The 25,803-nt window shown below is 38.0% G+C and overlaps 1 protein-coding gene across 1 annotated transcript; it reads left to right on the top strand.

Annotated features, from left to right (window-relative positions):
- The first annotated feature begins 854 nt into the window (after positions 1 to 854).
- LOC144638740 (tetratricopeptide repeat protein 39B-like) lies at positions 855 to 25,772 on the top strand. The gene is made up of 19 exons (XM_078497988.1): positions 855 to 961; positions 1,574 to 1,649; positions 3,071 to 3,126; positions 3,657 to 3,733; positions 3,888 to 3,955; positions 4,966 to 5,030; positions 11,639 to 11,744; positions 12,186 to 12,251; positions 13,068 to 13,176; positions 14,312 to 14,379; positions 15,164 to 15,223; positions 15,895 to 15,986; positions 16,754 to 16,823; positions 19,285 to 19,397; positions 20,112 to 20,229; positions 21,574 to 21,685; positions 21,902 to 22,019; positions 22,127 to 22,243; positions 24,957 to 25,772. Exons 1-19 carry the CDS (start codon positions 873 to 875, stop codon positions 25,246 to 25,248), a joined length of 1,872 nt encoding a protein of 623 aa, XP_078354114.1. The 5' UTR covers positions 855 to 872; the 3' UTR covers positions 25,249 to 25,772.
- The last annotated feature ends 31 nt before the right edge of the window (positions 25,773 to 25,803 follow it).

Raw genomic sequence — 25,803 nt, forward strand, 5'->3', positions numbered from 1 at the left:
TAATACTTGTTGTTCTCAAATACCGGGGCCATGTATTAAAATTTCGGCGTTTCGGTGGCTCTCTCGATCACAATACATAAACAAACTCCAAAAGCCTTGCGGCAAATACGGTCAAATACGGTACATGTTTAGTAAATGAGCACGAGTAATATAACTTTTGAAAGGGTAGCAGTGTTTTTAAATACTAGAAATTTGTAGTCTTTATAAAAACATACCGGTACATGTAGAAGTACTTGTTTATTCCAAATCGTACTTGATAAAACATGCCTCGACTAATAATTACTTGCACCGTGGGACATTTCATTCTACGGGACCCCCTCCCCCGAATGGATAAGGCTCTTTAGAATAAGACGGGTAGGATTTTTTTAAAGAACTTGACAAGAAATAAGGGGGGGGGGTTATTGATTTGATTCCCCAGTGTGGGTAAAGGTCAATTTTAAGTAATTTTTACATGTAACGTTTGTTATGTATTTTAATAAGCGCAATAAAGACATTTTATTTATTTATTTATTCCATAGCATGAAGTGACTAGGAGTATTTTTACTCCCCCCTGGATGGGATGCTAGTCCATCATAGGGTTACCCCCAGGAGTACACTCGCCAGTACCCATTTATACACCTGGGTGGAGAGAGGCACTATGAGAGTAAAGTTTCTTGCCCAAGAACACAACACAGTGACCCTCGCCAGGGCTCAAACCCGGACCACTTGATCTGGAGTCCAGCTTGCCATTAGGCCACTGTGCCTCCCATTCTCGGGGTGGGTGGGGGATATAAATTTAAATGTTCCTGTTAACTAATAATATGTCAGATGGCTCCTAATCATCACAACTGTGAAATATTACATTTTTTAGCCCAGAAGATAATTCCCTGGCAATGGTAGATGCCATAAAGATGATAAACAGAGCTGCAGACCTCTGCTTTTCAAACAAGTTCCTTCAAGCAAAAAGTGAACTGGAACCATGGTGAGAAGTTTATACTCGGGGAAGGGGGACTCCATGTTTTATTTGGTGGGAGTGTTCCTCCCAGCTCTCTTAATCCTGACTTAGTTTCATCAAAAATACATATTTTTGCAGCATGCTTTGCTTGCTTGGCCATAACATGTCACAACAAGGCCACATTGTTATAAGATGTTGAATCAAAATATCAGGATTGCTTCTAATGATTTGCATGAGTGGGGTTATAGACACATGCAGCCATACCTACAATCAAATGGTCACAGGTATATAATTTAAACAAATCAATCACATTTTCCATGGTCTTCACTCTAAGAACATTGCAATGAAACATAAATAACTGGTTTAAATATACTGGTAATTATAAGTGAAACCACAGTGAGGTGGTTTAAATGCAAGATTTTGGACATTTTATAGTTGCATTTTGATGGTCTATAAGAGTTAAGTAGACTATGAAATTAGAGTTTATTTGCTTGCTTTTTGGAAAAATGCCGAAAATGGGTGAATAAGAGGGAAAACCGTTTTATGCCCTAGAAAGTTGCTATAATTAATAATTTTATTTCGATAAAAATTAATGTCTAATAGTATTTCATGTAATCACTTATGTTTTGTTGTTTTAAGGATTAATAAAAGCATGTATCATGCAGTGGCGTATAGCAGTGTTATCTGCATTCAGGCTCTGTTGAAATTTGAACAAGTAAGTAAAGCTTTTTTAACAAAATAAATATAACTATTAGTATTGGTAAGTAACATTGATTTTTTCGTCTTTTTGTTCCAAAATTGATTAACATCGTAATTCTCATATTAAAATATCAGCATACCTCAAATGACCATTGTGCACTGGCCCTGCTTTACGCTGTCAAACATTTAAAATATAGCCCCAATTATTACTGAAAGTAGTTATAAGCAACCTTTAGATTTGACTACGAGTACAAGATCGAGTACGAGTATGACTTTGCAATTTCGAGACAGATTGTATCCCCCAAACTGTAACTCTTTCCTGTTGCTGACTAACACATAAATTTATGTTAAGGATAAGATTGGTGCAATAAGTGATTGTATGAAGCACACAAAATTAATTTGGTTTGAAAACTCCTACTCCTTCTCAATCTCGTACTCGTACATGTAGTAACCCTCCAAGTTAAGACCATTTTAGTCGCCATGGCGACTAAAATTTTGGAGCTGGTGACTAAATTGGAACCGAAGTCGCCAGCCTGAGGACTAAAATTGAGAAGAATGATTGAAAGTGTGAACTTAATTTAGCTACTAAAATTTTTCACTGGCGACCAAACTTGAGCAGTCCGTGGCCAAATGGCCACCAAGAAAAAAATAAACTTGGAGGGTTGATGTAGTCCAATATATAGGTTGCTATTTTCAGGAAGCTTAAGAATTCTATATTTTTACAATGGTTTAATAATAGACTGCAAGCAGTCAGTCTTTATTCCTCAAATTCTCTGTGCGTTAGGCCACTGAGAAAGGCCTTCAGGCTAGCACACAGCAGTTCCAACTTACCTCAAGAGCAAGCTGAAAAAAAACACACATTTTCTTTGCACCGTGGGAGGTGTGGTAACCTGATGGTTATAAGCTGGACTCCAGATCAAGTGGTCTGGGGGTGAGCCCTGGCCAAGGCACTGGGTTGTATTTTTGAGCAAGACACTATACTCTCATAGTGCCCCTTTCCACCCAGGTGTATAAATGGGTACCGGCAAATTTAATGCTGGGGGTAACCCTGCGATGAGCATCTCATTCAGTGGGGAGTAGAAATACTCCTAGTTGCTTCATGCTACTGAAACTCGGATAATAAGCTCCAGCCTGTTGGGCCACTAGGCTGAACCACAGACTTTACCTTTTATCTTATAAGGGACACTTGTACCCCATTTAACCCTTTGGCAGCTGGCGATTTTTGAACAAAGTGTATTTTTTGGACAGATATTAGCTATATCTACTCCAAACTACTGAAAAAGGCATTTACAGCATAAGAGAACACTTTTCACGTTTGACAGCATTGAATTGTTCAGGCATGCACACAAATCATTTTTTTTCTATGACAATGTTTTTGCAGTTAGGTGTGGGCTTAGTGCACCTCACTCTCTGATTTTCTAATCCATGTCATTTCAGCAAGCCATTCAGAAAGCAAGTGATAGCATCAAGCATGCTGTGAGTGTTTGTGAAAGGTATCAAATCAGTTTACTCTGTGCATCACATGTTGTCAGTCTTATTACTAGTAAATGTGCGGCTCAACAAAATTTCATACATGCTCTAAGAAATTAAAGGTCATTGGAAATTTTTAGGGCCAGAGGGTGTGTATTTTTTTTAAGGAAAGAATGAAGCTAAATTGCAGTTTCCAGAGGGAACCAAACAACGTACCTTCTGTCTTATTGTTAATTACGTGATTGTACATATTGTAATTTTGTATATTATTTATTTTATATTCCATACTCGTCTTATTTTATTTATTCATTATTTATTTCCTCAAAGATATTTGCAATCTCGCTACTTTAAATTCAAGGTGAAATAAAGGTTATTACAAGTATTGTTGTTAGTATTGTATTTAAGAAGGCTTACATGTATGAATATTTTATAGGAGTAATTGCTGCCAGCTTTAATATATTAAAGACATGATCTCTGATTTTTCAGCTTTAAGATTTCAAAAAGCAATAAGTAACTTAACTACTACATGTAATTCTTTACCAATTATTTTCAGACACAGGAAAAAGCCAACTTGGTCAGAGACATTTTCGAGTTGGATTTGGAATCCCTCGTATGATGAGTTCACTGAAGGTAAATATATAAGTTATTGTCCTTTGTTCATTAAATACATCTTGAATAATTGAGCTTTATGTTGTATGATTTCCAAAGTCACATTAAATTACATTTGAATTCCAGTAATTAGAGTAATTCCAATTATATAGTAACAGTGTTTTTCAATTTTCAGAGGAAAAGCATGCAGAACTGTGTTATACAGAATGTCTGTTACTTGATGCTTTGCTTACCTTTATTCAGGTATTTAATATTACTGTCGAAGCTCTCTTAACGGACACTCTCGAAAGCGGACAGCTCTACTTACGGCCGCTTTGTCTGAAACGCCGTTTTAACTCCCATACAAACTCTGTATTTTTACATTCTCGTAAGCGGACATTCCCATAAGCGGCCGCGGACACTTTCAGAGATTACGACTCAGACTTTTTCTTTGTTTTTCAAGCTCCCGTAAGCAGACACCCTAAAGAAAATCCTTTTAACAACCTCTGTATCTTGTTTTTATCAATCAACTTCACATCGCCGTGCGTCACAAAGATTTTACAGTAATTACAGTATCATATTTCAGTGTTTGTTTTGTCGTCAACCACGCCCGGTTACATTTCGAAACACCACTTAATGCATATTTGCATTATGTTAGCTGGGCAAGCTCCTGTAGGCGGCCATCTATCCCCTACACCTCTAGTGGCGGCTTACGAGAACCATTCTCGTAAGCGGCCAGCTCCAGTTGCGGACACTTTTTTCGCGTCCCGAGGGTGTCCGCTTAAGAGAGCTTAGACTGTAGTAATATTATCATTATTATCATTATTATTAGTAGTAGTAGTATAATTATTTCCTTACATATCTATTAACAAATTTCTTGATTTTGATTGGTTCTGTGCGTGCCTATTTGTCGTGTAAATGGCGTGCGATCGTGTGGGTGTCCAATAACAGGTATCCAATTTGAACAACTTTAAATTGGATACCTGTAATTGGACACCTACACCACACCAAATTGTACCAAGGGTTATATCTAACCCCAACACAAACACAAAAAATCTGCATTGGGCCCAGTGGCCAGGTTAGAAGAGGCATTGTGAGTAATAATATTTAGTAACTTGTCCAAGAACACTGGCTAGGGTTTAAACCTGCACCACTCAATCCAGCGTCCAGCACGCTAACCATTTGGTCACTGCACCTTCTCATGCCATAACCTGATGCAAATATAAGAGTGAATAGTATTTATATACTGCTCACATATTTTTGTATTCCTGTAGGATGACAATCTTGTCAGCTTTGTTTGGGGAGCTTTCAAAATCAGGAGCTGTTATCAGAATTACAAGTACTGACTTCCATTTGTTACTTAAATGGAGTGTTGATTTTATCAAGTACAATTTAGTTATTAATAATAAACTTGTACAAGTAGCTTGGAATAATATGCTACTTCCATAAAAAATGCCGTATATATTCAATTAAGCGCCCTGGGCCCTTATTAAATTTTTGGAACTTGAGGGTGGGCGCTTATTAAAATTTTCACCATTTATAGCAAATAGTACATTTATTTTTCAAGAAAACAATGTATAAGAACTAAACGTGAAGATGTAGGAAAGCTGAATTTTAACTGTTCATTTAAAGTTTCAGTAACTTTCAAGTAGTACTTGAGCAATTTTAATCTCAACTTCAACAAAAATCAACATTCCGCTTGTGCCCTCATTTAAGTGGGGTGGGGTGGGTGCTTATTAACTTTTCCAACCTACATGTATAGGGTGGGCACTTATTCGAGGTTGGGCGCTTAATCGAATAAATACAGTATGTGATGTTACAGATATCAAAGTGTTTAACTTTCAATGGAAGTGGCTCATGTTCTACACAAGCCATGAGAGGAAATGTTTTTGTGTAATTAATCGGGCATGGCCGATTTATAGTTTACCCTTTGGTCGTCCTAGAGCGTAGTCTCCTGGCGCGGCCAAAAAGACGGGGATAGCTTGGGGTTGCTACAAAACCGCTACGGCAACCCTCCAAGTTTATTTTTTTGCTTAGTAGCCATTTGGCCACCGACTGCTCAAGTTTGGTCGCCAGTGAAAAATTTTAGTCGCTTAATTAAGCCACGCTTTCAATCCTTCTCCTTTATTTTAGTCGCCAGGCTGGCGACTTCAGTTCCAATTTGGTCGCCAGCTCCAAAATTTTAGTCGCCATGGCGACTAAAATGGTCTTAACTTGGAGGGTTGTACGGGTGACGCATACCGCAATGGTTTTCATTTTAGTTTTGACAGGAAATCGTTGCAGGCACACTTGGTCGACTTTTGGGTTAAAGCTGATTTCCAGTCCGTACTGCGCAGACTCGGGGTTTGTTTTCGTTTTTGTTTTGAATTCGTTGAAACGTTACACTTCGGTGACAGCATACATGAGGTTTTTTAGTCCGCCATTACAGTTCGTTTCGTTCAAGGATTTCCGATGAGCTGAAACGTCGGTTTGAAATAGCGTCAAGGTTCTTCTACTCGATATTATTTGTTCTGCAAGGATATCTGGCGTTAATAATGAAGAAAAAGGTAAGTTTGTCGCGGAATTTTTAGTTTTGCTTGTAAACATTCCTTCGTGGTGGGCTCAAATAAACATTGCAGCCGAGATTGCGCAGTACGGACTGGAATTCATCTTTAATGTGTAATCAGGTTGTGTTTTTTTGCTTCGGCGGAAGGACAGAGAAAAAAGCTTACGGGGCAAAGTACAGTATGGGGCCCAGTTCTCGGCCACTTTTGACGTAAACTTGTATTTCTTACCTCAGAAGAACCGCAGGAACTTGAAATTTCTCCCAGAGCAAGCTACATTATTCAGCTTTTTGGTGTAAAGCTATCGACCGGTCAAAAATTAATTTTTCCCGAGCAATAATAAAAATAAAAGCTCCATTTGTGGGCCCAGTTCTCGGCCACCTTGGCCCAGTTCTCGGCCACTAAAAAGCTTGTGCGTAATTATCTGTAAAAAAAATGCTCAATTAATTTTCACAGTCATAAAATCACTCTGTAAACCTATTTATGTTATATCGATCCCAAATTATTTTTATGAGGCTTTGTTTTACTTTAGAAAAGAAGGATTTTAACGCGCCTAGTTGCCTATGTGCAGGTTCTAGCAACGCATTGTGTGACCCGGGCATTTAGATGGTTTATTTTGCAGTGAAAAGGTCTTGAAAGATTTAGGTGTTGTAGAAATAATAGACAAGACAAGAGTCAGCTCAAAACTTAGAGATAAGATTGAACTTTATTTTTAAAACATTTATTTCTTTCATTCTGGCAGCAGCAGATGAAATTATATTAAAAACCAAGCGCTAAGCTGTGATAGCGAGCAGGGTGGCCGAGAACTGGCAAATACGCAAACGTCGCAAGAAAAACTTTCGAAGTAAATTAAGACCAAAAAATACAACGGTTCAACGAAAAGTTAACTAAAGCAGAAAGCTGAATTATTCTACGTTTCACATGCCAAAAATTAGCTCGTATGGTGGGGGCTTTTGGATAAAATACGAATTTAACTACATCCATGAATTTTAAGGAGCCGTAAACAAACAAATTTTTCGGGAATGCAAATTCACCTACCTCCGCGTAAACTCGACGTGTGAGCTTTCTATATCGAATTGAACGATCAAACTCAAGATACTTAAAGCACATGAATCAGTCTATCGTTTGAAGGAAATACCTTTTTCTTTTAATTCAACTGGAGTGTGAAAAAACGCGTTAAACACAAAGTGGCCGAGAACTGGACCCGGCCGAGAACTGGGCCCCATACTGTACTGATATTCACCATTGTGAAATTGCACTTACTTTGACAAGTTAAAGTTATTTTTGTAAATGAAAAAGGTAACGTCATTGATGTCACGCAGTATTTTTTTTAGCAAACTAGATGGTTTGCTGGTTTCTGACTATGAATGGGGGTGTGATCTTGCGGTATATTTTTTGAGCCTGACTCCGCCGTAAAACTTTTTTTTTTATTTAGCAAGAACTGTGTCGATTTTCATTTCTGAACAATTGGTCGTCAAGTCGTTTGTCACAAAGAGTAGAATGTTTGTACAGCATGTTTTGGAATTATTTTAGATTTGGTTAGTAAGACGCTTCTGAAGACCTGAGCAAAACATTGGGAATGTACAGTATTAATAGGAACTTGAATGGAATTTTTCACAAGTTGGATAAAGGTATCAACTGAAAAAAATGGACTTCAAAATGAGAACTTGGATTTTGTTGTAATTAAATTTTATCGCGGATTGGATGCATAATATCACGGCTTTGAAAGTCTTCAAATAATTAGAAAGGTTCCTTTCTTCCTTTTGATCTTATTGTTATTTTCATGTATTGATTATTCGAAAGTGGTTTTCGTTGATACGAAAAAAAAAACGGGTTTTCACTGAATTGCTTGAAGTATTTTTAGACGTGATAATATTGGCTTAATCAAATTACATTGTGCATGAAATATTTGTTATTCTTTTGTCTTGGAACTTTGAGGAAATTGAAATTTTTGTTTGACAGTAGTGTATGAAAGGCATTTTATAGAACTGAATAAAAAATAAGAAACATTGATAAAGGTTATTTCAAAGATTTATTTTGCCTGATTTTGAAGGGTTTCAGGAGTTTTAAAGAGTGCTGGTAAACGGCTGTATGTTGTTTGTGATTACGGATCTTATTTAGTTTCGAACGCTCTAATTTTTGAAAGGTTAAAACAGGTTAAAACCGGGCAGTTTCATGAGTTTTTTGGGTAGAAAGGTACGGTGGTGGTAAAAAAAAAATGTTTAGAAAGGAATGACAGTAGTAGCACGTAAGTCGGAGGTTTGCGTGAGTCACGGGGTATAGTATGCGTGAGCTGGATTTCCGGAGTCATAACGGCATGTTTTGTTAATTGGGCGTGGCCGATTTATAGTTTACCCTTTGGTCGTCCTAGACGATAGTCTCCTAAAAATTACGGGGATAGCCTGGACCAATCGGTTTCATTTCAGTTTTGACAGTAAATCGTTGTAGGAATACTGGGTCGACTTTTGGGCTAATCTGCAATCTGGTTCTCTTCTTTGCTTCGGCGGGAGGACAGAGGAAAAAACTTAAGGGGTAAAGTACTAATAATCACCATTGTGAAACTGTAGTTGCTTTGACAAGTTGAAGCTATTTTTGTAAATAAAAGGGGTAACGTCATTGATGTCACGCAATGTTTTTGTGGGAAACTTTTGAAACTAGACGCTTTGCAGGTTTCTACAAATAGCAGTGTGATCTGGCGGTACATTTTTTTGAGGCGGACTCCACTTTAAAACTATTTTTCATATATTTAGCAAGAAGTATGTCGATTTTCATTTCCGCACAGTTGGGCGTCAAAGTCGCCTGTCACAAAGATTAGAATGTTTGCACAACTTGGTTTGGATATATTTTAGATTTGACTAGTGACGTTAGTAAGACACTTCTCAAGACATCAGCAAAACATTGGCAGTGTACAGTATTGGTGTGAACTTGAATGAATTTTTTACGAGATCAGTAAAGCTATTGAATAAAAAGATGACTTGAAAATGAAAACTTCGAATAATTATAATTAAATACCAATTGAATTTGAGATGAGAAATTCCGGAAGTGACATCTGTGTTTAAAATAGGAATTTTTGTACAACTTAAAGTTCCGAAAAAGACCACATGTTTGGTAAAAATCACAGACAAACATGATCAGGAAAACAAAACAGGCCAATTGGTTTTATTCACGAAAATACAACTTTCTTGAGAATGAGTTTGTAAACAAGACAATGAAATCGAATTACATTTCACACGAAATTTGCATACATTTGAACTTGCAAAAAAGAAGTATCTCTGCCGAGACATAATAGCGTCAGACCTTACATTAATAATTATTGTATTCTGATCTGATTGTTATTTTTTATGCATAACTATTTGAAAGTGGTTCTCATCGATGAAAACAAAACGGTTTTTCATTCACTGCTTGAAGTATTTATAGACGTGAAAACATTCGCTTAATCAAATTACATTCTGCACGAAATATTTTGTATCCATTTGTCCCGAAACTTTGAGGAAATTGAAATTTTTGTGGACAGTACTGCATAAAAGCAGTTTTATAGAATTGAATAAAAAGATAAGAACCGTATTGATAAAGGAAATTTTAAAACTTTATTTTGGTTCATTTTGACGAAATTCAGGATTTTCAAAGACTGCCAGTAAACGGCTGTATGGTAGCGGGCAGAAGTCGGTTCGTTCTGAATTTTTCAATACGGTATACAAGTTACAGGTCAATAAACAGACCCTCTGTACAGTAAAAAACGTTTTGGGAACAAACCATTGTGAACTCATTTTCTATGTTGATCAGTAAAAATCCTTAGTACGACATGGGGCTTGTTATCAAGTTTGTTAGTACGTTAATACTGCAAGGTGTATAACCTCAGAGAATTATTATCAGTGTGTTTTGTTTTATTAGCGGTTTATACTCCAAGGTCTTGGAATGGGAGATCAAAATTAAGGCAAATTTCTGATATTATCTGATTGCTTGGCACAGATTAGTATGATACTTAATTGGTTAGGAAATTTAAACAAACATTAAATTGAATGAGAGTAGAAAGGGAGGGACAGGTGGGGGTGAAAGGCTAAGGAGATGGAAAGGGAGGGAGAATTAAAATCCATGCTTGGTTATATCACGCAACCTTTGACTTCTGTTGTTTTCTCACAAGAACAAAAATTAAGATGGGGTTCTACCTGAATTTGAATGGAACTTTAAGAGATTTAAAGAAGGGATTGAATAAAAAGAATGGAAACACCTTCAAACAGTTGACCCCCTCGCAAGAGCACTCCGGGTTGTCAGGAGACTGTTTGGTGTCCGTCCACCAATTTTTAACTTCAAATTCAAATTTTAAAATCACATTAAATCTTCAATATTTCTTATTTTTCTACATTTTACTAATCCTTTGAGAAAAACTATCGCCTCCCAGACATCCCCCAAAATCGTTCAAAAATTAACAAAATACTGCAAAACATATATATATGGGATAAGTAAAGCTTTTTTGGATTCCTTGAAACGCGGCTGAAATGGTTTTCAGTGTTTTCCAGCCCTTATACTTTGGGTCAGTACTACTATTCTTCACCAGTTTCTATTACAGTAATGGTATGAAACAAATACCTAATCATTGGTCAATAAGTTGTGATCATTTTCTTGACAATAGTACCTGATTAGGAGTTGTATACTGTTCCATTAAAGTGTAAGGACTGGAAAATACTGAAATGCGTCAGCCACCTAAAGCGTTGGAAAACTTGGTCTTCAGGTAAAACCCCGCCTTTAGGCTGTCAAAATGACGTTGCCATGGTGATTTCAAGTTACTGGCACAATAACTAATCCTACCAAATTATTGCGAGATTAATTTTCGATAAACGTGCAAAGTTTGGCAGCGTTTGGTTGAATCTTGAAAAAGTTATAAGCGTCAAAAGTCAGCGAGGGCCTCAAAAGCCCCCCCCGGCCTGAATAGGTTTAAGTGACTGTTTTTGCAGTGATTTTTACTGTACTGTACCCTGCCTTTCAAGTCAAAACAGATAGCTAATTATTAAGCGCCCGATTTGAAGCTTCTCAAGCTTCTCAAGCTTCTTGTTTCTAATTGACCTAGACCATCTTGGTTTACAAACGCGAGCGAAAACTGGGGAGAGTGCAAAAATCCTGTGAAGGGCAGGATGTTCATAGCGCGGGGGTACGTGGCGACTGTAACAGCTTAACTGCGTCTCTTGGACACACCCCTTGAACACGAGACGGGGTGAAGCTGTTACAGTCTACCCATTCCCCCCCCCCTCCACCCACAGGTTTTTGCACTCTCCCCAGTTTTTGCTCGCGTTCATAAACCAAAGATGGCGGGCCATCAGACTGAACGATTGATCTCTACGACTTCACGGAAAAATAGGGGACTGTGAACAGTCTATTATTGACCTTATTGTTTTGCTGTTTTGTACAGAGCTTGTCTTGACATGGTAGCAGATGAACAGTGTTCCTCACAGCAGCCTTGTCACAAAAAAGACTTTGAAGGAGGTGTTCATTTAGGAATTGGTGGTTTTAATTTGGTGAGTGCATTGTGTGAATTCAAGCTTCTGTTAGAGTCAGAGTACATGAATATAAGATTATTACTGTTATTGAAATTACCTTATTTGGTAAGAATAATTGTTAATTAATGAAGAGAAGATCCTTGCAGTTATGAATACAACTTAAGCAGTTGCAAAAAATAGGCCTGAAAAGTTAGGCTCGAACCCTGACCTCTGTTATTCTAGTGCAGAGCTCTAACCAATTGAGCTAACAAGCCAACTGGGAGCTGGTCATTAAATTGGTTTGTAATACACCGTGGGAAGATGTAGATGGAATTATGAATATATTATTTTTTGCAACTGCTTAAGTTGTGTTCATAACTGCGAGGATCTTCTCTTCATTAATTCTTCATCCGCAGTTCAAATTAATGATTTCAAATATTCATAATTTTAAGAATAATTGTGTTTTATTTGTTTTTTCAGGTGTTATCTCTCCTTCCACCAATGATCATCAAATTGTTGGAGTGGGTTGGATTTTCAGGAGACAGGGTAATATTTCTTAAAATATTAATTGTCTAACACCTACAACACTATGTACTCTGTAAGTTTATTTGAATGTTCTACCTTATTCTTACTAATTTTTGCGCGTAAGAAAAATTAAAGTAAGGGTGTATTAAATTTCGCGATTTTGTCAGTGTTTTCTGGATCAGTCATCAAACTATTGAAAATTATACAAAGGTCTGGTTCAATGTAACTACAAGAAACCTACAAACTTTTGTGACGATACTAAAGAGGTTTTAACCTATTAATAAGCTGAAGTAAACAGTAATCAAAGGAAGGGTGCTTGTCAAAAACAGGACGGGAAGATATTTTCAAGGATGGATAGTTGCAGTTCCAAACATTACAAATTTTAATTGTTTTGATATAAAATATGGTATTACACCCGCTTTCAGTGTTACGTGCATAGCTATCTTTCTACATCCATCTTTCGACATCATCTTTCGACATCGTCTTTCGACGTGCTGTTTGAAATGAGCCAATCAAAACCTATACATACCGTTGTTGGTTTCATGCAAATGTGCGAAAAGGTCAGAAGGTCATGCTAGTGGGCTGTGATTGGCGGATTTCGATCCGTGTTGTTTGTTTAGCACGTCGAAAGATGGATGTCGACAGAAAGCCGCTATGCACGTAACACTGAGAGCGGGTGTAATTTTCGCATGTTTTTAAAAATTTCGCGCAATGTTTTTTCTCTCATATTAAACTTCGTGATTATTTTGAAATCGCGAAAATTAGTAAGAATAAGGTAGTCTCTTGCATAGATCAAATCTTTAACCAATTTTATTTTTCCTTGTTTTCAATTGACAGTTTCTAGGTCTAAGTCATTTACACAAGGGAAGCAAGGGTCAGAGTTTAAGGTCACCAATATGTTCTTTGCTTCTACTTGCCTACCATACCTGGATCACTCAATATCTAGGTGAGTAAAAAAACTGGAAAAGAAGAAAAGGCTGCATTCACGCCTAGTGGCTCATATAGCTGGATCTCATGATAATTCCGGTTTCTAAGAGTATTTTGCTTTAAAAAAGTCTGCATTTGAGCCTAGTGACCCATCATACCGAAGCTTATCCTGGTTTCCATAACATTAAGCATCCAGGAGTATTTCTACTCCCCCCTGGTTGGGATGCTAGTCCATCACAGGGTCACCCCCCACTGAGCATTGAATTCACTGATACCCATACACCTCGGTGAAGAAAGTCACTATGAGAGTAAAGTGTCTCGCCCAAGAACACATTGCAGTGCCCCGGCCAGGGCTCGAACCTGGACCGCTGGATTCAGAGTCCATCGCACTAACCATTAGGCCACCATGCCTCCCAGAAGGGTATTTTGCTTATCTCTATACAGTGAAACCTCGATTTAACGAAGTGCCAAGGGACTGGGGAAATTTGTTCGTTATATCGAGGGTTCGTTATATCGAAAACCTCGATATAACGAAATCGCGGAAAAACAACCAAAATGTTTGTTATATCGAGGTATAGTTAATAATTGTTTTTCACGCTGTGATGTTGCACTACCCAGTATTTAATGATCTGAACTGTCTGAACGACCGTAGGTATGGACATAAGTCTTTGAAGTTGTTTTCCTGTTAGAATTAAAGTATTTTCATCATTGTTGGAGTGTCCTTTATTAGGCTTTTGTTGCGTATTACCTATAATTCGTTATATCGGGGAACATGTTACGTTTGGGCTTCCGGAATGTGTTCGTTATAACGAGGATTTCGTTATATCGAGGTTCGTTATATCAAGGTTCTGTTCCATACATTTTACTGTAACTTTGGCCGGGCTGAAGAATATCGTTCGTTATGCCGAGGTCTTCGTTATATAGAGGTTCGTTAAATCGAGGTTCCACTGTATTAATAATTTGCATCCCAGTACCCATTTCTACAGCTGGGTGGAGAGAGGCACTGTGAGAGTAAAATGTCTTGCCCAAGTACCAAGTGACCCTGGCCAAAGATGGAATGGGGACCACTTATTCCAGAGTCCATCACGCTAACCATTAGGTCACTGTGCCTCAATGTTGCCTGTCATAAAGCATTGATCATGTTTTTCTTTTAGTAAATGGCAATGGTGATGTAGATCACTCAGAGGAAATTCTTCAGCCTCTTTTGACAGCATATCCAAAGGTACTTTACTTGAACTTATTAATTGAGAAACTAATTTATTTTCATGAGATTTTTAGCATTATTTTTAACTTGTGGGTCACATACCTAAAACAAAATTCTGATGGATTCAGCCTTGCTGGAAAACAAACAGTCCCATGTTCAAATTTCCTTCCATTTGGCCAGATTTGATTCACATGGGAAAATCTGCAGACAAGTTAAGAGATCTAGGGCCGTAACTAGAAAGAGGCAAGACAAGGCACTTGCCTCGCCTAAAGTTTTACCTAAAATTAAAAACAAAATACTGGTATGTTTTGTTGGGAAAATAATCCCCAATTGAACAAGATTGATTTTTCTCAAGAAATACCTCATTAAAAATGTCTCTGTAAGTGATTCAGAGCGTCGAGATTTCAAAATTTTCTGTAGGGCATACCCCGAAAACCCACTAGCAAGATCTTGCCTCATCTATGGCAAAGGTCTGGTTACGGCCCTGGGATGACAGAAAGTGACGTTACGCTTCACAACATAGCTGTTTCCTTCAACTTTATAGATTAAAAATCTTTTTATTTGTAAAAAGTTTTGTTTTCTTTAGATTACATACCGAATGTTCAGAAACTAAATTTTGTGGACGTTTTTGAGATTTTACGCTTTGTATGTTCGCGCCATCTTTAACTGATCTTAATTATTCTTGGTGAATTCTGTTCCGTCCGACATGGTGAGGCTAAAGTCTTACAGATTTTTGTTAGGCGATAATTGAACTAATAAGTAATTTGTCGATGGCCATTAAACTGTTATCTGCTTTTTACAGGGATCTTTGTTTCTGTTTTTTGATGGCCGCATTAAGCAAGTTCGAGGAAAATTAGATGAGGTAAGGGGAACTGCAAGCCTCTTTATACACCTAACAAAAAAAAATTATTACTTCTGCTGTAGTACTCAAGTTTCTCAGTTTTCTAATGACCTTGGTAAAGAACAGAACACGTGTTACCATCGACAAGCATGGGAAAACGTGTTACTTGCTACAAGCATGGGAAAACGCACTTATGTGCACGGGTAAACGTGTTACTAATAACGTGTAACCACCAGGGCGCTAAAAAGGAACCCTTCCTTTTTAGCGCCCTGGTAACCACTATTACCAGTGCCCAGCGCGTAAAAATATGTTGGCAGTGGCAAGCGCGGGAAAACGTGTCACTTGTTACAAGCGAAAACGCCGGAAAATGCGTAAGCAGTGCCAAGCGTGGGAAAATATGTTCCGATTGAAAAGCACGGGAAAACGTTTAGCTAGTGACGCGCAAAAAATTATAAACTAGTGACAAGAAAGTCAAGAAAGCAAACACATATTTTAAATTACTTTCAAATTTGATCGAAACTGCAGGCCATTAATTTATTGCAGTTACCCAAGGAACAACTATAATGTATCCTCATCAAGTCTGTTGTATGAAATTTAAAAACACTTAAAAAGATGCTTAGTAATCAGAAAGTAAAATAAATTTGTAACTAATTTATATTTGCTTAGAATGTATTCTGTTAACTTTTTCACAGGCCATTAGCAGATACAAGCACTCTATCACAATTCAGTCAGAGATTAAACAGTTTCATCACATTTTCTATTGGGAACTCATGTGGTGCTATGCGTAAGTACACAAACTACTGGTAGTACTGTTTTTTTTATTATTTGTCTTCTATCAAATTTTACTAAAACTGTTTGCGTACATGATCATCATCAGAAACTAACAGGTTAGAACTTGTTAAGAGGAGCGTTTTGTCCAAATTATAGCTTCGTTAGTAGCGTTTTTCATAACAAGATTATTTTGAAAATAATTTTGAGAATGTTATTAAGTGTGTAGTCGCTATGTTGGTGTCCTTTGGGTCACCAATATGGCGGACATTAATTTGTGCAAGACGCAAAGTAGATGCTATTGCCAATATCATTAAATACAGTAAAAACCCGCGTAGATTTTTCCGACTGAGCCTAAATAGGTTCTTAAAGAAGTGTTATTTTCCTGTTAATGAGGGGGGGGGGGGGGAGAAATGAGATATTTAGTGGGATTTTAGGCTACTTAGGTTCTTAATTTTATAGGGGCACTAGTGATCAGCGCAGATAACTACTACAGCGCATATATGCGCGTATGTGATATGAAAAGGGAAGGGGTTTTGGTTGGCGGTTATCAGTTTTGTACTGAATAGTGTTTACGTTAAGGCTAAGATTTCTGCGTACAGTCGAATCGGATACCTCCATAATACGCACACCTCAAAATACAGACTTGGTCCCAGACAAACCGCAAGAGGCCTTATCACGGTTTTTGACGCCATCTTGACGAGTAGGCAAAGCAGGTAGAAATTACAGTGTTTGGTGTCCGTCTGACTTTACTTATGAGTCAAATTTACAATTTGTCTACAGATGCAAGGGAGACTGGGTACAAGCTTACAACTATGCTGGAATTCTGCTGGAAGAGAGCTTGTGGTCGAAGGTAAATAGAGCTTAAAAAATAACTACCAGTAGTAACTGAGTAGACTACATCTGAAGGTCTTACTGGACGTCCATGGAGTATACTGTGAATGAAGTAACCCTTTATTCCTCAATCCACCTCCCCCCCCCCCCCCCCACCCCCGTAGCCTTCTCGTGACCCGTTTGTTGAGTGCCTGCTTTTGTGTAAAATCCTATCATGATTTAAAATTGTTACAGTAAGTCAGAAAGCAAGGCTTATTGTTAAGGTGTTGTTTTACTAGGTTAATTTTTGTTACAGCTTGTCGCGCAGTTTTGTTGCGCTGTTACGAGACAAATTTCAAGAAACATTGCAAATTGCTTGGTGTAAACCGCGTGGGCGGCGCATTCAAAATTTTTGCCGCGTTACCGCAATCGTTGCAAAGAGTAGAACGTAATTCTACTTCGTACAACACTTGCTGTAGCGAAAATGTTGTGAGACATGTTAAGGTGGCCCGCGGCTAATTCCGGGAGCGACGGTGCTATTTTTTAAATCGAATTTTGGGCATGGAAACCTTAACCGATTTCTCTGATTTTTGGTAGTCGAAAAAACAAATGTTTAAATTTAATAAAGCTTTAAAATTTGGAACAAACAAAAACAGTGAACACGAAATATAAGCACTTTTAAATTAACCTATTTTTTAATAAAACGCGAATATTTTATAAACGCGAAGATAGATTTTTTTCTTATTGCTGTCAATACGTTCAAATTATCCAAGAATTCATGTGAGCAAGTTTCAACGAAATCGGCTGGGTAGAAATTGCTGCACAGTTGACTTTAGATTTTAGCTTTAAAATATTATGCTTGTGTATTTTTGCCAGTTGTTACAACAACGCTTGTGTAATGTTTTGATTGCATTGATTATTTGAAAGCTTAATACCAGCTACAACAATGCTGAAAATTCTGAAAAGATCGGAAACTCCTAGCACAAGTTATAAGCAAATAAAACAGAAGATGTTTACGGTGCGTAAAGTGTATTTTTTAAAATATTCATTGTTTTTCGAACTACAAAAACACTACCGATTTTTTTTCTTTTATTTTTAAGTATGAGAAAATCCAGCATGTAGACAAACGGCCTTATCTAGTTTCGTGTGTGTAGACTGGATTCAACTCACCGAATTTAGTACGTGAAGATGGCTACCTCTCGTCTTCCATTTTGAAGCGCTTTGGAAACCCTTCTGTTCCAGTAAATTATTCAAACTTGCCGCATTCCCAAGATTTTTAAGCACCTTGAAATAAACGGGCGTTCATTTCCAGGTGCTAAATAATCTTGAGAATGCGGCATGTTTGAATAATTTACTGTTAGTTGAGGGGTTTCCAAAGCGCTTTAAACTGAAGGAAGAGAGGTAGCTATCTTGAAGAGCCAAATTTGACGAGTTTCATCGAGACTTTACGCTCGAAACTAGATGAGGGCGTTTGCTTATATGTTGGATTTTTGCATACTAAAAATTAAAAGAAAAAAAATCGGTCGATTTTTTTTAATTCGAAAAAGACTGAATTTTTCTAATTTGCAATTTTCGCACCGTAAACCACTTATGCTTCATTTGATTATAACTTTTGCGGAGAATATCCGATCGTTTCAGATTTTTCAGCAACTTTTTAGGAGGTATTGAGCTTTCAAATGACAGAATGATCTTAGCATTAATTAAGCATTGTTGCAATAGCTGGCGAAAATATCCAATTACAATATTTTTATGCGAAAAATAAACAGTCAACTGTGCAGCAATTTCTACCCAGCCGATTTAGTTAAAAAATTGCTCACATGAAACCTAGGCGTACTTGAAGTAATTGACCTTAATTAGAAAAAAAATCTATCTTCGCGTTTTGAAAATATTCGCATATTTTCGAAAAAAAGGTTTTCCATAAAGTGCTTATTTCTCGCGATTGTTTATATTTTGGGCTTTAAAAGGTAAAGATTTATAAAATTTAAACATTTGTTATTACGACTACCAAAAATCCAAGAAATCGGTTACGGTTTTCATCCCCAAAATTCGATTTAAGAAATAGCACCTTCGCTCCCGGAATTAGCCGCGGGCCACCTTAAATTCAGGGTGTGTTACAGAAGCATTCTTGTGCATTGTGTTGTAATAAAATTGCCAGCCGAGGCAAGTTGTGCGAAAAAGCGTAACAGTGCCATAACTGCGGAAATCCAGTCTTTGGCCATTGTGTGAGTACGCAGTTTGCTTCAGATGAGTTGCTAAGCAACAATGACGTAGCCTGATGACGTCAAGAGTTGTGTCAACGTTCGGTGTGTTCGCTGGCGCTCTGCACTTTTCTGATTGGTTAATAAGAGTCAGAGTTTGTCTGGGTATCTCAAGGTGGTTTACACCAAAGGGCACTTTTCCCAAATGAAAACAGAGCCTTTAAAAAGGATTGAAGGTTTGAGAGTCAAAATGCTCCCGCCGGTAAGAAGTGACATGTTGCTGTTTTTGCCCTTTATCTTCAGACTGTTTACATGCATCTCAAGGCGTCTTTTAGAGTAATGGCCAGACTTGTAAATCAAAAAATAACCAAGGAAGGCGACGAAGAAAGGAGGGACACAGAAAGCTACATGTTCAGGTTAGTGAACGGATAATGAAATGCTAAATAAGCCTTGAGCCCTTTCTGATTCTCTGGCCATTGTCATTGTGCGCTGTTCTTAGGCACAAAACTTTTCTCTCACAGCGCCTCCCACTACCTAGGTTCTTCCGCCAACCGGTTAGCTCAGTTGGTAGAGCGCTGGACTGTTGTACGGGAGGTCTCGGGCTCGAGTCCCAGGCCGGACCATCACTCAGGGTCTTAAAAATAACTAAGAAGAATATGCTGCCTTTGCAATGACAACTGCATATGTTTAGATGTCCTAGTGTCTTCTCGGATAAGCTGAGGACGATAAACCGTATGCCCCATCTCCTGCATCTTCACTTTTATATGGTTAGCAGGGGACGTTAAAGAACCCACACACTTATCGCAAAGAGTAGGGCACGGAGTTCCCGGTGTTGTGGTTTGGCCTTGTTTCACGGGTTGGTGCTTTACATAGGGTTAACCTCATTGCGCCTTTCCCTCTTATGACTATGATTATACCTGACAAAATATTGTGCGGGGGTGGGAGAGGGGAGGGTGTTTAGCTTGTGATGGCCTACCATCCCATCCAGGGGAAGTAACAATGCTCCTTGTCAATTTATTTTACAGAAATCGAAGTTACAGGATGTAGTTGCTTGGGTCCTTTTGGCTCGTAAACAAGCTTCGATTTTTGCTGTTTGCTAAGTGTTCTTTTTCTTTTCTTCCTTTTAAAAGGCATCTGCCAGATTTTAAGCAACGTATCGCCGGGCAGTCCCTTCCATTTGAAGACTTTGCCATTCACAAGGCAAACAGATATTTTGAACAAAATGGCCGTCTTTTTCTTCCTGGAGTGGTAAGTGACTTCATTAGCCTTGGCACTATGCAGTATTCACAAAACACACGCCCGTTCCTTTTCACCCTTTGGTTCCCAAGGGAACTAAAGTTCAGAATTACAAAAGTGATTCCAAATACGATTAACAAACAGCACCACGTGTTATAGCTTTCATTGAACCACCTTTTATACCATGCCATAGAAAATACAGCCAATCAGAATACAGGAAAGCCGTTGTATATTCGACGGTATTCAACCCAACCTTCCCATCGTGCGCTGCGATTGTATTCTCGACGAAATTTAGTAAGCGTATTTTCTATGGCATGGTATAAAATAGTTATACAACACTTTCTCGTGGTATACTATGGAATATCCCACTTGTCACTTGTATTTTCTTGGTATACACACTCGCCTAAAGGCTCGTGTGTATACCGAGAAAATACAAGTGACTCGTGGGATATTCCATAGTATACCACTCGAAAACGTTGCATAACTAGTATGTACAGCACATCAAAGTACTGCTCAATAGCTTTCATGTGAATGGTCACACACTAGGGTTTCATCCACGGATTTAAAACTTAGAACTTAATACCTCATACAGTGTGTACAGCATCATCCCCAGTACCACATATAAGTACTGCTCAGTAGCTTTCATTTGAATGATCACACGCTATAGTTTCATCCACTGACTTAAAAGTTAGAACCACCTTGTACAGCATAATAAACAGTACCACATGAAAGTACTGCTCAATGGCTTTCATTTGAATGGTCGCACACTAGGGTTTTACACACAGACTTAAAAGTTAGAACCACCTTGTGCAGCATAATAAACAGTACCACATGAAAGTACTGCTCAATAGCTTTCATTTGAATGGTCGCACACTAGGGTTTTACACACAGACTTAAAAGTTAGAACCACCTTGTACAGCATTATAAACAGTACCACATGGAAGTACTGCTCAATGGCTTTCATTTGAATGGTCGCACACTAGGGTTTTAACATGCACAGACTTAAAGTTAGAGCCACCTTGTACAGCATTATAAACAGTACCACATGAAAGTACTGCTCAATAGCTTTCATCTGAATGGTCGCACACTAGGGTTTTACACACAGACTTAAAAGTTAGAGCCATCTTGTACAGCATTATAAACAGTACCACATGAAAGTACTGCTCAATGGCTTTCATTTGAATGGTCGCACACTAGGGTTTTAACATGCACAGACTTAAAGTTAGAGCCACCTTGTACAGCATAATAAACAGGACTACATGAAAGAGCTTTTTAGTAGATTCTGACTTTCTACCTTTCTGTATTCTTGTTGTATCAACAATGAAGTGTTATCTGTTCCTTCTCGTTTCATAACAGGAGCTTATCTACATATGGAATGGTTTTAAAGTTCTCAATCATAGACCTGACCTAGCTCAATCTCTGATGAAATTAGTGGAGAATTCCCTGCATAAACTGAAGCAAACAAAAGGTAAGTGACAAAATGAGTGGGTTTATTTTCTTAGTGGAAAGATCCATTTGGTTCAAAGCTCAAAGGATTCTGAATCTAGATATTAATTCTTCTTAGTGATTCCCGTACATTTCCTTTAATGTTAGTTAGCTGTGGTAGATCAAGACAAAATGACAAAATTAAGACAAAATTAAAATCCCCTAGTTGACGACTTTTTGTGTGATTTCCTCTTTGTAGATGAGAATAAAAATTACGTGGATGATTTGTGTTTGGGTAAACTTTTACAAGGAATGTGTTATCGTTGTCTAAACAAGAAAAAAGAAGCTATGGAATGTCTGAGAAACGCTTTTATCAGGTAAGGTTCAGTGTGTTATTTAATTTACGATTTGTTGTTGTTGTTTTTTTAACTGGAAAGTCAAGAGAATAAACAAGGGTAACTTTTTTTGTTTTTCTTTGTTGCAGATCAAAGGACTTGAAACAGGATTTCTACCTCACCCCTTACACATGCGCGGAGATTGGGTTCCTTTATCTTGACGAAGTGGACCTGGATCGAGCTAAGGAATACTTCGAAAGAGCAAGGTATTGACATTTTCAACGCTGTTTCTAACGAATCTGAAACAAAAAGCACCTGAATCGTGACTTGGCGAACGCGCGTTTACTCTCGCTTTAAGGTGGCTTAATACAGTTTTGAGAGGGCAAATCAGTCCAACCTTTAATTCTCTTGTACAATCTCCAGAAAAGTTTTGTCTTTCTCTTATCACTGTTTGTTACATCCTAAAACCATCTAATGCGATATTTGGAAAATAAAAGTGCTAATAAACAGCTTAAATGAACGGCCGAGTGCTTAAGAGGGGACTGGCACTAGTAGTTTAAACGGCGTTTTTTCTCAAAATCTACCCGTACGACCCTACCTCAAAATTTCAGAAATAAGAAATTGGCTTTGATTTATCATTCATGCAAAGTTATATAAAAATCTGTAAGACAGATTTTTCGCAAAATAGGAATATGTGATATTTTGCCGATTTTTAAAATAGCTCAAAATCTGTCTTACAGATTTTTTCAAAATTTTGGCTGTGGATGTGGTTCACCCCTTAAAATTAATTGTGAAAGTTTCATTATAAGTTGTACGGTAGGTTTTCGAGAGAATCTGGATCAAAATCTGGCTTTTACGACCTCCGCAGCGAATCAAATTGCGCGTGCGAGCGCGCGCTAATATGACGCCATGCGGCGCGAGCGATAATGAAATACAGAATTAGAACTTCTCTGTCGGTTGTTTATCCACCTTTTTTGTCGTATTGTTTTCCGTCCCAGGTTTCAAGACCTATCTGAAAGTATTTTGAAGTTTTCTTTTGTATACAAATTTGGTAAAGCGCGGGAAAACAGATGAAACTCTTTTTCGTTTTCTGTTTAGAGTTGCTAGCGCCATTTTACCCGCGCGAGCAATAATGACTTCAGGCAGAAAATCGTAGCGCGCGCCTTTGAGCCACGAAAAAAACTGTATTCAGCCACCTTAATAGCATCGGCTGCATGTTTTCCAGCGCTTGCCATCGGTTGCATGTTTTCCCGCGCTTTCCATCGGTTGCATATTTTCCCGCGCTTGCCATTGGTTTCATGTTTTCCCGCGCTTGCCATCGGTTACATGTTTTCCCTCGCTTGCCATTGGTTACAAGGTCTCCCGCGCTTGGCACCGGTTACCTATTTTCCCGCCCTTAGTACGAGCTGTGTTCCCCTGGTGACTCATTACGTTATTTCCTCAATTTTTGTGTGGACTTTAAAGTCTACACATTGTTGTCATGCAGTTTTTTCCGATTGGGGGGTCACTTTCCGTGATAACTCGGGTTAGTGCTTTCGGAAGTTTTCGACAGTAATCGGAGAATCCTAAGTTTCGGTGAGATGGCCAGCCAAGGCAGTAAACCAGAAATTCGATCAGTATCGAGTAAGTCGCACTTTATTCTTGAATCTAGAAGCCTTTTTTGACACAGCTTTCGAAGAACGTGTGGTGGCTGGAAAATATACATCAAGGAACAACTTCAAAGGCAGCGGTGGCGTAGATGAAAAGTGAAATAACAATTACGACGGCTGAAATCTTCATATCTAATGAGCTGAACAACTGCGGTCGTAGGTCACGTTTCTTGTTTTTCACACTTTTGACTCACTTTCCACAGTTTTTGTTTCTCTGTGCGGCTTAAGCATTTTTGATTCGCATATTAAAACGAATCAAATGTCTGGTTATTTATTTATTTCAGCTTTGCCAAACACAATGAATGCACAACGAGTTGTAGCTAGTTGTATCAAAACAAGTTCGCTGATCATGTTGTTTTACTTGTCTTAGACTCCGGGATATAATTCACCAGCTCCATTTCTCTCAAGTAGTATATTTAACAAAAGACCGATGTCGAATTCAGAACTGAACTAAAACATTGTCATGAAAAGAATAAAAATAACATCGAACCGTAGAATATGCATATATCCAAACCGTGCGACAGAATAATTCAATTGTCGGTTCAAATAACGTCCTTCGCCGCCTCTCAAAACACCGACTTCAAGTGAATATTTCGTAAACAGAAAAATATATTTATCCGCCTTTCTACGCAAGCTACTAAGAAATTAGTTGTGAAAGCTTATTGAAAAGTTCTTATTCCAAAAAGGTTAAAAAAGAACTCATTGAAAGAAAATAAGTTTTTCGATGAGTTGTTTACACAAACTTTACACAAAAAGTAAGGGTTGTGTAAACAAGCGATGCGAGACAGTTCACGTGCTCCACGCAACATTTCTTTTTTTAATGAAAATAGTATCCTATCTTGCTAGCGGTAAGGAAAGGCTTTTGGTCTAGTAACTGCTGTTCTTGTAGGATTCTAGGTTTTTATTTGCATGAAAAAAGGCATTTGTCGTGAACGACGTGACAAAGGGTCACACCACGCTCCTTCACATTGCGTGACATCCCAAGCGGCAATGGTAACGTTTGTTTCTTGAAGCGTAGTACTTAAGACAAGTAATAGTACACTTTGTTCTTCCAACAGTCTTGTAAATAATAAATTGATTGACAAGTTCTTTGTTTTTTCGCCTTGTATCTCGAATTACTCGATTCGAAACTTGAAGTTGTTGACCGCTACAGTAACTCATTGATTAATTCATAATGTCAACTTTTATTCAAATGAAAGTCCACACATGTTCGCATAGCGGACTCACTTTTACTGTTATTATAATAACTTTGAAACTAAAAACAGAAACTTAAAAACTGCTGTAATCGTGTTTGGCAGTTAAATTAAGAAGTTATTCTCTTCCCTGATAGGAAACATCGAGATCACTTGTTACAAAGTCTGCTTCACTTGAGAATTCATGCAGCTCTACAAGAGATTGAACACAATAATGTGACCCTGAATGGGCCACCTGTGTTAATACACGAAGACGAACTCGTACAGAATGCACAGAACGAGCAAGAAACTGCGAAAAACGAAGAGACAGCAGGGTCGGCAAACGAGGACGATTTCTTTGATGCCGAGGAAGACTTTGTACCGAATTTGTGTCGCCATGATTCGAATTCATCTTTTGATATAATATCAGACTTTTGTGATGAAGCTTAGCGCGACGGGAAACGGTCCCCCCCCCCCAAATAAAACATCCGTCGGTTTGCAAGCAGGATCTCCGCTCGGGGATTTACTCCCCCTCCCTGGAGAGTCTTTATGCCCGAGCGTGTTGGCAAGGGAACACCGTAAAATACTGTATTGGTTATGGCATCGGTTTCTCTGTATTTATTTTTTAACATAGGTATAACAAGGGTGGTATTGTCCAAGATTTTAAAATATGTATTTATTGACCGGCTATGCCTACATTTATTTAACCTGCGATCAGGCGTTTTTTTCCCTTGCAAAGATGAGAGAGGGAGTGGTAAGTAGGGAGGGAGGGCATGATCTCAGGTTAACATTTATTGTTCAGATGTATATTTTCACACGTATTTTTATTGTAATTATTTCTAAAAGAAATATTTACTCCACTTGTATATTATATGTACGAGTTAATATTGTTATCTTCCTGTAATATACATGTATCACACAAATATTATATCTGCACACAATTGTATAAGTTATTTTTCAAGACATAAAACGAAGTTAGTGTTCTAAGATGGTTGCGTATTTATC

The sequence above is a fragment of the Oculina patagonica genome, chromosome 14 (genome assembly GCF_052425735.1).
Source record: "Oculina patagonica isolate OP01 chromosome 14, crgOcupat, whole genome shotgun sequence".
Taxonomy (NCBI): domain Eukaryota; kingdom Metazoa; phylum Cnidaria; class Anthozoa; order Scleractinia; family Oculinidae; genus Oculina; species Oculina patagonica.

Bases quoted from the DNA above. Each gene is read 5' to 3' on its own strand.
- LOC144638740 (XM_078497988.1), top strand. From the start codon at position 873: ATGGTAGATGCCATAAAGATGATAAACAGAGCTGCAGACCTCTGCTTT. The intron at 1,650-3,070 runs GTAAGTAAAGCT...ATGTCATTTCAG, and splicing joins CTCTGTTGAAATTTGAACAA to CAAGCCATTCAGAAAGCAAG. The intron at 19,398-20,111 runs GTTAGTGAACGG...TCCTTTTAAAAG, and splicing joins ACAGAAAGCTACATGTTCAG to GCATCTGCCAGATTTTAAGC.